This window comes from Oryzias melastigma, linkage group LG9 (genome assembly GCF_002922805.2).
Source record: "Oryzias melastigma strain HK-1 linkage group LG9, ASM292280v2, whole genome shotgun sequence".
Lineage (NCBI taxonomy): Eukaryota > Metazoa > Chordata > Actinopteri > Beloniformes > Adrianichthyidae > Oryzias > Oryzias melastigma.
Genome location: NC_050520.1, coordinates 15,874,997 through 15,886,925, shown reverse-complemented (window position 1 = coordinate 15,886,925; position 11,929 = coordinate 15,874,997). Strand labels below are relative to the sequence as shown.

General features: G+C 40.1%; 2 protein-coding genes across 4 annotated transcripts in view; one reads left to right on the top strand and one right to left on the bottom strand.

Annotated features, from left to right (window-relative positions):
- gabrb3 (gamma-aminobutyric acid type A receptor subunit beta3) overlaps positions 1-3,677 on the bottom strand; it is a 56,210-nt gene extending 52,533 nt beyond the window's left edge. For both annotated transcript variants that reach the window (XM_024278891.2, XM_024278892.2), the window contains exon 1: positions 3,442-3,677. In XM_024278891.2, coding sequence (XP_024134659.1) covers positions 3,442-3,536 — 95 coding nt within the window. In that variant the 5' untranslated portion in view covers positions 3,537-3,677. The remainder of the gene's footprint in view (positions 1-3,441) is intronic.
- Positions 1-11,466, top strand: part of gabra5 (gamma-aminobutyric acid type A receptor subunit alpha5) — a 32,399-nt gene extending 20,933 nt beyond the window's left edge. For both annotated transcript variants that reach the window (XM_024278893.2, XM_024278894.2), the window contains exons 7-10: positions 8-151; positions 5,818-5,970; positions 6,215-6,426; positions 8,204-11,466. In XM_024278893.2, coding sequence (XP_024134661.1) covers positions 8-151; positions 5,818-5,970; positions 6,215-6,426; positions 8,204-8,494 — 800 coding nt within the window. In that variant the 3' untranslated portion in view covers positions 8,495-11,466. The remainder of the gene's footprint in view (positions 1-7; positions 152-5,817; positions 5,971-6,214; positions 6,427-8,203) is intronic.
- Positions 11,467-11,929: the final 463 nt, after the last annotated feature.

Sequence of the window (11,929 nt, the reverse complement as noted above, 5' to 3'; positions counted from 1 at the left end):
TTTCCAGATGCGTATCCCGTCTCTGAGGTGGTCTACACCTGGACTCAAGGAGCAGCCAAGTCAGTGGTCGTCGCAGAAGAAGGCTCGCGGCTCAACCAGTACCACCTGATCGGTCAGACTGCAGGAACAGAAGACATCTACACCAGCAGAGGTATGACGGCGTGAACACTCACACCTTCCTATAGAGCGTTAATGTTTATTGGACGATTTTCTATAATCCAATGAAATCAAGTGAAATCTAATCAAAGACACCATCTGAAATGATAAGAGAATCTCCTGTTTCACTAAAATGATGTGAGGATGTGAATCACAGCACAGACAGGTCAGAATTCTAATGGCTTTAGGATTAAATGTGTGGATGCTTTCTATTAACAAACCCTACGAAGCACAAACCAATCCTGACAGTTGGGGAAACTATTCTTCAAAAGAGACATTTTTTTCAGAATGAGTCAGCCGTTGCAACAAACAAGCGTTTACTTCAGGTCGCCTGAAGATTGCGGTTAGTTAAAGTTTTCATTAAGGCAGAATAATTTACCAGTTATCGTGCAGCCGCAATTGTATGTAATTTTTATGTTTTCACTGATGATCTTTTACAATTCTACTTCCTTTTTCTGTGAAAAGAAGGTAAATGTGGGACTTTCACTGCACCAAAACATGTATAGTTAGTTTTAAAAATGTAAAATTCCCAAAGAATAAATACATCTTTGGATGTAACAAAGATTAGAAACAATTAAAAGCAACTGGGTGTAACTAAGTGAACCAAATAAAAGCTTCTCAATGGAAAAGTCTTTCTGTGATTTCTGTGTTTGAGTTGATTCAGGTTAATTCCCTGAGTCAGATTTTATTTTTTTTTATTTCTACTTTGTTGAAGGTTTTCCTGTTTTAGCCAGAGAAAATAAAAATAACTCAGGATAAACTTTAAACAATTAAAAAGAGTTTTGTCCAAATCAAAAACTTACATCGGACCAACTGTTTTGTCGGTGTCACCTTACATTTAAAAAATACTATGTACTGTGTAAACTGAGTGTTATATTGATACACGAGAAAAAGACAGAAGGTACAATTCACCCAGAAACCCAATCTTAAAGAGAAACACCAACATGCTTTAAAACTGAGTCAAACTTCACACTGTAAGCAGGTTTACGCTGTTACAATTATAGATTCCAGGTACAAAGTGGGATCCAGTCCTGCTTTTATCACACACAAACACACACAAGCAGACCTGCAAAGACATTATCATGACAGGAAGTTTGTTCGACCATGAATGGAATGATTTGTTTATCATGGACAACTGACTTCTACTATGAAAGTTGCACATTAAAAAAATGGATAGTCTTGGCAACAAATGCAGCCCTACAGCTTAAAACAATGATGCATGCATTCAGTAAAGCTAAAGTCTTTTATTGGTTTGCTTTGAGTGAGAAAAAGTATCTAAAAATAACCAGTTGAAGTTTCTCAATAGAACTGAAACTTATTTATTTATACCTTTCGGCAACATGTCCATTAATTGGCAAATTCAGCCTCTAAAATTGCAAAAATGACTAAATCTTCATGTAAATATACATTATAAAACAGAGGTGCATTATTTCAAGGTTCCACAAACCTTTAAAGTATATTTAAAGACTGGATTTAACAGTGTAGGACTCAGCAGTGAGAAAGTCAAGATGAGGGCAGGACTTGATAAAAAGAGTTTTTCAAGACAAGTACAACAAAATGTGTCAGATTTAGATGTACACATGTTACGCCCCTTTTTGTCTTGGGGGATCTGGGGCATATTATAAAATACACACAAAGATCCAAAAACACACAGAAGACCTGCTCTGACAGAAACACACAAAACAAAAAGAAAATACAAAACCAAATACGACATACAAGTGCATGTCTGTCACCTAGAGTCCAGCTTGGTGTCAAATGTCAAAGAGGTGTAATGCTTTTCTAAATTTTGAAAAATGTATTGAAAAAGTCGCTACACATACGTCACAATCAAATCCGTGTCTCCGATTGGTCAAAGTTCAACTGGTTTAACTTTCACTGTGCGTTCACTAGTCTCACACTTTGCACACGGAGCCCAATAATGGACTTCAACACTTGCATAATGACACCTGAACGCGAGAGTTTTAAACACGGAAGCCTGAAATGCACGTTTGCACACAGTTAAATAAACGTCTTATCTGAATTGGTCGACTTAACGAGCATTTCCAAGGGCGGTGTGAACAATCAGCAAATGGAACGTGGAATCGAGCAATCGTTGGAGCGAACACGGAGAAGTTTGTACAAATAAAACCCCCAATTCTGTCAAACCTGGAACATGGTGGTGGTGACATCATGATTTGGGCCTCTGTGTTTATTTATTCAAGAGAAAATTCAAGATATTTGTTTAACCTAAGATTAATTAAAGGAGAGGACAGCTGATGTAAACTGTTCTCTTGAGGAAAACTAACTAATACTGCAACAAGTAACAGTTTTTAAATATTGAAAAATTTTCACCAAAAGTAATGTGGAATTTGTTTCCTTAATTTGTTCTTGTTGGATTCAGTAAACAGTCAATATTTTAGATGACACTGTTATTGTTCGTGCGGCAGCAGCTTTGGGCAGGAGCTGGGATTTAAACCCTTCAATTTACCCCCTCACTCACAGCTCGCTGTTATTACAGAGTGTCACCTAAAGACGCTGGCAGAAGGAAATCAAGCTCGATGGAGACAATGAATGAATCAGAAGGATTTGAAATCGCCCCGCACACATGGCCAGCTGTCTCTGAGGCTGTTAAGAGAAGAGTGGGGGTGGAATCGGAAGAGAGGAGAAGGGGGGGGTAAAAAAACACTTATCCGTGGTCTGAGCCATTGGGTCTGTAGGGTTAATCCGTACGCAGGCCCATCAGTTGTGCTTTTACCAAGTGACGTCACAGCCCGTGGATTGGTTGCTGTGAAGGCAAGACGTGGGGCGGCGCACAGGCGGCAGCTGCTTAATTCTGTTATGTAAAGAATAATACATTTGTGCTGCTTGGTAGTTGGTTGTGGTTTGTTTTAGAGGAGGGGTCTATATAGTGTAAACAGGAATAGTAGATACCTTGATCCTGCATCTGTTGGGACAGGCTATGTTTACATTGGATCAAGAATGAGAGCTGGATCTTTATTAAGGATGTGGCAATGCAAGCTCCCATGAACGCAATTTGTAACATACAACTGTTTATCCAAATTAGAGCCTAAAGCTAAAAAAAGAAAGGCAAGTCACCCAGGGTGAGCATGGTGTTAATTAGCGTCACTAATCTGAGGGTGAAACCCTCCTTAACGAGCTAAAAATACCTCTGCAATGAGCTCCACTGGCATGTGGTGGATCGACCTCTGACCTCACAGGTTTAGCCAAAGTAGCCATGGTAACAGAAATTGAGGTTTTCCTCCTCACTTATTTTGTATTCCTGGTGGAGCAGAAAAGTTTACTCACCAGTTGACCAACATCGCTGCGTTGTTCTCTGCTATGAACGGCAGTTCTCCACAGACACTCCAAAATCCAAACAGTGAATACCACCACAACCGCATTTTTTCACGCCTCAGCAGCTTCCGTCCACATCCAGTCCCAGGAGGCGGTCAGATCAGAGCAGAGACCCCCCAGTTGTGCCACCACAGAGCAGGACTGCCGGCTCGTATTCCACGGAGCGACGGAGACACAGGTGTCCTCCTCATACGGGACATGATGACCGATGCTGCGGCGTGCAGACCATCCAAAGTTTGCTGGTGTCGCCCCGCTCTGCTTCAGGCATCTGTGCACCTCCTCGTTACCGCTGCTGACCCAGGTCTGTGTGAGCGTTCTCGCTCTGACAACCGCAAGGATGTTCACCGTCAATCAGGAGTGGCCCGGCCTGACAGGAGAGGACGGACACACCACACTCTAGCACATAGAAAGAGAGAGACGGACGGAGAGAGCGATACAGGATGCAGATTGTGACAAGGGATTAGCGAGACAGAAAAATCCGATTTTGCCAGGAGAAAGCAGCAGTCATCTGTGGATTTTCTATAGTTTATCAGACTCTGTAGCTCGACAGGATTTTTCTGAAAAAATCCTTCAAATGCAATCTTCACTTGCTTAACAGGATATGATGAGTCCCAACAAACCTGTTATTTATTTATTTTTTGTTTTATTGCATATATATTTGTTTTAGATTGTAACTTGGTCATTTTGTGGAGCGCTAAACCAGTTATCAAGCAATGGCAGTATCTGCTCACAAGTAGAAATAAAGTCAAATTTGATGCTAAAGGAATTTTTAAAAAGCAAGACTAAGTTTTCTCAAAACTTTAGTGAAATGTGAAGAATAAATACCTTCTAAGACACTTGAGATATAAGTAAAGTTCCTCTCTGATCATCCTTTGATCTATTTTAAAGCGTTCCCAGTGCTGTTTTAATTGTGATTAACATAAAATTTTCCTCTGTTAACCCTTGTCTCCACTGAACAGTACTTTAAGTGGTATTTTGAGTGTTTCCATTATAAAATGGACCCATTAGGCCAGACCAAACCAGACCATTTTTCGGCTCCGTTGGTTGTAGGTCCATAGGAAAATGAAATTAGCATGGAGCTACTGTTGAAACCTGTTAACAAAAGAAAGCGCCAAGGAAGCGGCTGTATTCCTCTTAGCCGCCCGCAACCTTCTCTCAAACAACGTTAAATGCTTTGTAAATTCAAGGCACCAAACGCTAAGTAGAAAAAAAAAAGCTTCTGAATGACCTCCATTGTTGTTGTTGTTAGCTTCACCCCGCATGCGCCATGACAGCCTGACTTTGAGTGGAAACACTCACCTGAAATGCTTGGTCCATTCAGAATCGTACCAGGCCGAACCATACCGTTCTGCCAGTGGAAACAAGGCTTTACTGTGAAGTAAGCCCACTCTCTTCCCATCATCCCTCTGTTTACATGTCTCCCACTAGCTTACAGCCTCTCACAACCCCAAACTAACATAAGCGGTGCAGCAAAAAAAAAAAAAAAAAAATGGCGAGCAATATAGGAGCTGTCCAGCTGTACAGTTTAGATCCAGACACCACCTCAGACGTTCACGGATCTAGTCGTCTATAAGTAGATGCATTAAAATGGAGCAGAGCAGGGAGCTTGTGGCTTGCCGTAGTAGCTTTCTTCATTCCACCTACCAGCTTTTTGCAGAGGTATTTTTTCATCTTAGCAAGTTGAATAAAGAATCCACATAAACACAATTTTAATTCTAATTTTTATAGTATATATCTTCAGTCATAAGAAAAATCACTACAAGAACATTTTAGGAACAACTTATGTCAGAGTGTGTCTTTAATGTCTGTTACTGTTCAGTACTTATTTTTGTAAAGAATCAAACCTTGAACCATTTCTACACTTAACAAAAATAGGCTTTTTTCAAATAATTTTAAATGTTTTGAGAATAACTTTTCTAAACAAAAGTTTCTAAAACTAACATATAAACATCATATAGTCGAGCAAGATGGTGGTAGTGTAATGGTTTGGGGCTGCTGCAGGTTCAAGACAATTAATGCAACCAAATAAGACTTATGGCCAGTTAGTTAGTAGCTGCAAATTTTTCAACACAGTTCAAAAATGGGAATTTTTTTTTTTTTCTAAAAGTCAGAAACACAAAAAAGCTGAAAATCTCAAAAAAGAAAAAAAAAAAAAGAAAAATCGAACATAAACATTTTTCACAGTACCGTGGTACTTTTTCTCCAGTAGTACATTCTGTTTTCTTATCATTTTTTTCCTCTTTTTATAAATAGTTTTAACGGACAATATAAGCTTTGAAATGAAGCATGAAGGTTTGATCAGCCTGTGTCTTCTGCTGCTTTCAACAGGTCAATACACGGTGATGATGGCCCACTTCTACCTGAAGAGGAAGATTGGCTACTTTGTGATCCAGACCTATATGCCGTGCTTCATGACTGTAATTCTGTCTCAGGTTTCGTTTTGGCTCAACCGCGAGTCTGTGCCTGCACGAACAGTCTTTGGTGAGTCTGATGCAGCATGTACTTCAAACTTAATTAAATCATTTTAGCAGAGTATTATCAGAATTTGGAAACTTCTGCACTATTTTTCCAGTTTGTCAGGAATGTTGATGTATGGATATTTCACTGCACAACCTGGCCACAACAATAATCCAAATCCTGCTGTTTCCATGCCTTAATCTGCTCGAACAAAATCTGAATTGCAAGTGTGACGAGTAAAATTGACCCAGTTTCCTTCCCCCGCCAGGTGTGACCACAGTGCTCACCATGACCACTCTCAGCATCAGTGCTCGAAACTCCCTGCCTAAGGTGGCATATGCCACTGCCATGGACTGGTTCATCGCCGTGTGCTACGCCTTTGTTTTCTCCGCCCTGATTGAATTTGCCACTGTGAATTATTTTACCAAGCGGAGCTGGGCTTGGGATGGAAAAAAGGCCATGGAGGCTCAGCAGCCCAAGGTATGTTCTTGTGGGAAAATTGACGACATCTCACACAAGTTTTTGACCAAATACAATATATAGATTCATTAAGTCTCTAAATGTTCAGTGCACCAGTATTATAAAGCAAAACTCACAAAATATGTTCTAGCATAAAAATCTCACGGGGGATGTTTGACCCACTCTTTCTTAGATAGCTTCACCTCTCTGAGGGTGTCGGTATTTCATCGAGGACGGCTCCTCAAAGCTCCCTTAAGAAGGCTGGACTTTGACCTGACCATTGTAAAGCCTTGAATCATTTTTCTTGTCTTCCAACCAGTCTACAGTAGATTTGCCGCCAGCTGTCTTGCTGCATGACCCAGTTCTAGCCGAGCTTTAGCTGGCCGACAGATGGCCCTAACATCTGACTGTAGACTACCTTTGAATTCATGGCTGGCTCAGCGACAGGATGGCGGTCAGGTCCGGAGGGCGAACCCAAATCATCACACCTTCACTGTCATGTTTAGCAGATGGTACACAGTGTTGGTGCTGATGTGTTTAGTTTTTGCCAAACTTGGCACAGTTCATTGTTACGAAATCCCAACACAAGAGTTCAACTGTGGTTTTTTCAAGCCCTGAGGGCCACTTGTTTACCTGGTATCATTGTCCTACCCACTACTGAATATATTGATCCAATTTGTCCAATAGGAAAAGGTATAGAGCGGTCCTAAAGTCCCACTCCGATCATCTTGGGATCCACTGTAAAAGCATTCCCAGTAGTCTTATAATTATGATTATACCATTTAGGCAAAAACATGTAGTTTTCTAGGACGCAGTTTTTGCCAAGCATCAATACTTCATTTGAAATCTGCCTTGGAGTACTAGGCCGTTTGCGCAGAGTAGGGTGAGTGTAGAGTCAAGGCTTTGACTGGGAAGTTAAATCACCAAATAGCTCTGCTGTAACACATCTGCTCTCTTATGAAATCAAAAATATATATTTTAAAACACTCAGGTGACAACAAGAGGCCCTCTGTGTTGATGGGTTCGCCACGCCTTTAGGAATGTCACCTGAATACAGCTTCAATTGTTACCTAAAAATGTTGGTTCCTTTGGTTTGTTCGACAGTCTTCGGACCTCTGTTACAGAGGAGTTGTCCGTTTATAGAAATTCAACTTCACCTTTTATATTGAAACTTTTTCTTAATTTCTTTTTCGATATTGTTGTAATCTACAACTGAAGGTCTTCACATTGACCTATAAAAGTTGCTTTCATTATTTGATTCATTTTGAGACATTGGGATCCATAAAACAGGAGTGAAGCCAGATATCTTCTGGCGTTTACATGTGATACTCCTTATCAATCCCTGCAGCTGTGGAGGGGAAGTCTGGTAACACTGCTACAGGTTAATCTGGTGGAGAGATGAAAATGTGGTAGAAATTAAAATGTTCGTGTTTGCATGAAGCACTAAAAAGTTGATAAATATGGGAGCATCAAAAACGAGACTAGAGTTGTCAGAGTCCAGGCGAGGGTCAGGGCAGGCAGCAGGTAATCAGAGGAGAAGCAGGGTCTGGTACACAGAACATCAGGTCCAGATGGAAATGCTCAGTAATGCAGCCAGGGTGTCACAAACAAAAATTCCCACTTAGTGAGGCTCTGAGTAATGAATAGGTATCATTTGCTGGGACATGTAGTGGGTTCAGTACTCTGGAGACGACTCTCGCCACTCCTGACAATAAACTACTGATCCTTCAAACACCAAGAATTTATTATTATGTTCTGTGACTGCTCTCACATCAATGTTTCCTCTTTTTCTCCCCAGAAAAAAGACCCATTAGCTCTTTCAAAGAAGTCAAATAACTCCTGTCCAGCTGGTGTAAATTACACAGCCAACCTCACAAAGGACGCATCCATTTCCACCATCTCAAACAGCACCACCGTTCAGCTCAAGCCTCCTGAAACCAAGGCCCCAGACCCCAAAAAGACTTACAACAGTGTGAGCAAGATTGACAAGATGTCCAGGATTGTGTTCCCCGTCTTGTTTGGGACCTTCAACCTGGTCTACTGGGCTACGTATCTCAACAGGGAGCCAGTGATCAAAGGAGCGGTGTAGGATCCAAAACCGCCACAGGATCCGATGAACACCATCACAAACGATGCCAAGCAACCAGTCCTTGTATCAGACACGTTTTCCTTTACAATTACACAGCATGTTTTTTGCTTGTCTTTGTTTTTCTTTAGTTTAGACATGTACAACCAACAACCTAAAGAGATGCAACTTTCACATCCAGTTATTGACTAACATTTAATTTTGGAGTTTTAGCATTTGGCATTTATATTTTCCCATTGAGTTGCCAGTAAATGATAGTACAACAACGCCAAATGCTATGCAAAACCACGTTTTTACTGTTTTATTACTCAGTACTGGCAAATACCTTTGTAACTCGTCTTTATGTACAGTAAAAATGGGCTTGGGCTCCAGAAACGTGAGGCTGGACCGAGGCACATGGAACTTTGCTTCCTTGTTAAAAGCAGATGAATAGCCATGCTCAATGTGTTGCCTTCAGGGTGCCATAGCTCTCTATGGATCCACTGAGATCTCCTGCAACTACTTTTTTCCAAAGCTAGGTTTTCAACAATTAATATGTGTAGGTGGACTTGTTTTTGTTTCGTTTTTGCTACTACTACTATTACTACTCTTGAACGAGAATGTCTTGTTCATGTCAGGTTTGGACACAGTCGAGGTTGCAGCGTTTCCAGGTAACAAACCATATACGTAAGCAAGGACACACAGCAGTACTAAGAAATGTGTATAGACGCCATGCTTTCAATACAGCACCACTAAGCCAGTCAGCCTAGCTTGTATGTAACGCATAGACAGCAGCAATGCTAGCTCTTCATTACAGACATAGTGAGATAGTTTAAACTTTTGCAGTTTTAATAGTATAAGAAAGTTTTTTATTGTTTCTATACAAGTTTTTTGAGGTTTTTTTTTAGCTTAATGACTGCATTTTTTCTTAATAATAGTTTGTTTGCTTTGAATATATTCTCCATTCATTGCAATTTAAGTTCAGGATCTACAGAGAATCAAAACTGCTTTCTATTAGAATTTATTGCAGCATGACCATTACAAAGGATAAACGCTTTTTTTAATTAAGTTATTTGACTTTGTCAGCACAAATCATCTTCATGACAGCTTCATATTTTTTAGGGATCAAGGCTTTAAACCAATAAAATGAAGAAATTGTGGATTTACAATTCAAACAGTTGCCAGGATCGGCTCAGGTAACCCTGAGAGGTATCACGCTGGGTTCACAATGGACGCAGAAGTGACGTGGAAGGAGGCCGCTTCTATTTGGCGTGGCGCCTTTGTTAACCTATGGTGTGGTTCACACCAGACGCGAAGCACCGCGGTCCTCCGACTCACGCAGTGCACCCATCGTTTCGGCATCTGGCCTATTCATTGCCTGACCCACGAACGATCCGCGTTACACCAAGACACAGGAAAATCTGGTCAATTTTCACAATATAACCAACTTTTCACAATAAAATACAGCAATTGACAAGTGCAATCATATTTCTGAGTCTAAACAGACTTCAGAGATGAAAATACTGTAAACACAAACAGCGCACAATACAAAAACAAACAGACACGCACAGATCAATTTAGTGGGGAAATACGGAGCGGCGGTGTATGGTTTTGGGTGTTTAAAAAACTCAATGAGAAAGAGTTAGGGAGCAGTTGACAAAAAGTCAAGAAGGACAATGTCATATTAATTGTAGAAGCTCTAAATAACTACAGCTGAGCAGACGCGCCTGTCGACTGTCACAAAAAAATATGCGTCTGGTGTGAACTGGAGGTGAAGCACAATCCGTGCACACCTTGTTACACAGCGCTTCCGCATCCGGTGTGAACTCGGTGTAACGCAGGGTGAGAAAGTGATTGGACGGATGGATTTAAAATAATTTTTGGCATTGCTCAAGATATGAAGTTGTGAAGTCTAACAGGAAGGAAAACTGGGGAAAGTGATGATGAAAACTTTGTCTTCATTAATCTGTGGATTGTTATTTAATGCTTCTTAATGTTCCGCTGCAGCCATGTCCAATGCTAAAGTTTACAGATATTTTATTTATTATTTATTAAAATCAATCTTTATCAAGTAACTGAGAAATAGACTTTTGTTTGGGAGTTCAGTCCTCAAATACCGGAAAATTCTGCTTGCTCGTGGGTTTTTGTGTAAAAACACTGAACCTCATTTCTGTTGAACTGTAGTAATACAGTTTCCAGTGGGCATGCTAAAGGTGACCCATAGATGGTCCTTTTTGATTTTGAAACACAAAGTGAGGGTATTAATTATTTGGGGGTAATAATTCTTTCTGTTAATCCTCTAAAGTCTTCATGCAAAGCCCTGAGGTGGCAAAGAGGCGTATTTTCACGCTTTGTTTTACTCTAATAATGACTTTTTTAGACTTAAACGATTATCTTTCCACGTTAGCATTTGCCACTCTGTTGCTATAATGCTCATACTATATTCAAACACAATTTCAGTTTGAAAAACTCTTCACATTTGACATTAACAGCATTTCCTCTGTATAAATTAAAGATGCACATGATACAGCTGATGTCTGGAGTTCAGATATCAGAGTATGGTTAAAAACAACCACAAACTTTCATTTGGTTCATCTATGAGTTGATAAGAGTGTAAACTTTTGCATACTATTCTAAACGGAACCTTTTGAGAACAGAATATACAATAGAAGCACTTTTGAGTGATCCATTAAACTCAAAAACCCAATTATTTACCATTTAGCTGAAATCCTTGAGGTCTGAATAACCACTAGAGAGTATCAAGGGACTACTTTTCTAAAATTATTAACTAATCGTTAGGGTCAAATTTACATATTTGATTGATGTTCAATAAAAAAAAAGACATAAAATTCACTCTACAGCCAGAGGGCGCTTTTCTTAACTGTCCCCATGTTTGTTTATTAGGTTTTGTTGTGTTTCTGCATTGACATTTCTTGCAGTTTGTGCTTTAAATGCAAATATATGAAGCAATAAATGATGATCATAACGAACCATAACTTCTGTTTGTTACTTTTCCTTTGCTGTTTGCTCTCCTGATTGAGTCATTTTAAACACGTTTGTCACTGGAAACACACTCTGACCACATTTAAAGATTTAGCTCTAAAAACAGCTTTTCTTAACAGAAATTGTTCACCAGACGTCAGCAAAGCTTCACTGACTCCACCCAACGTTATAGATCCAGTGAAACTAAGCCTACAGGTACAAACTGTGTTCGGATGCCTGTGGGGCCGATGTGATGAAAGGGAGGCTTAATCTTGCCTAATGGAAGAGCAGTAAGCTCATACCGTTTCAACTCTAATCACACATATGCACGTCCACATCACACAGTGGACGGGAACTTGCTGGATTGTTGGGGTCTGCTGCAGCAACAGCTGGCTCTCATCTTTTTGAGTTTACCTCCTTTTGAGGGATTTTACATCCAGCTTCAAACCACACTTACTGGTGGGTTGAAATCTAGGA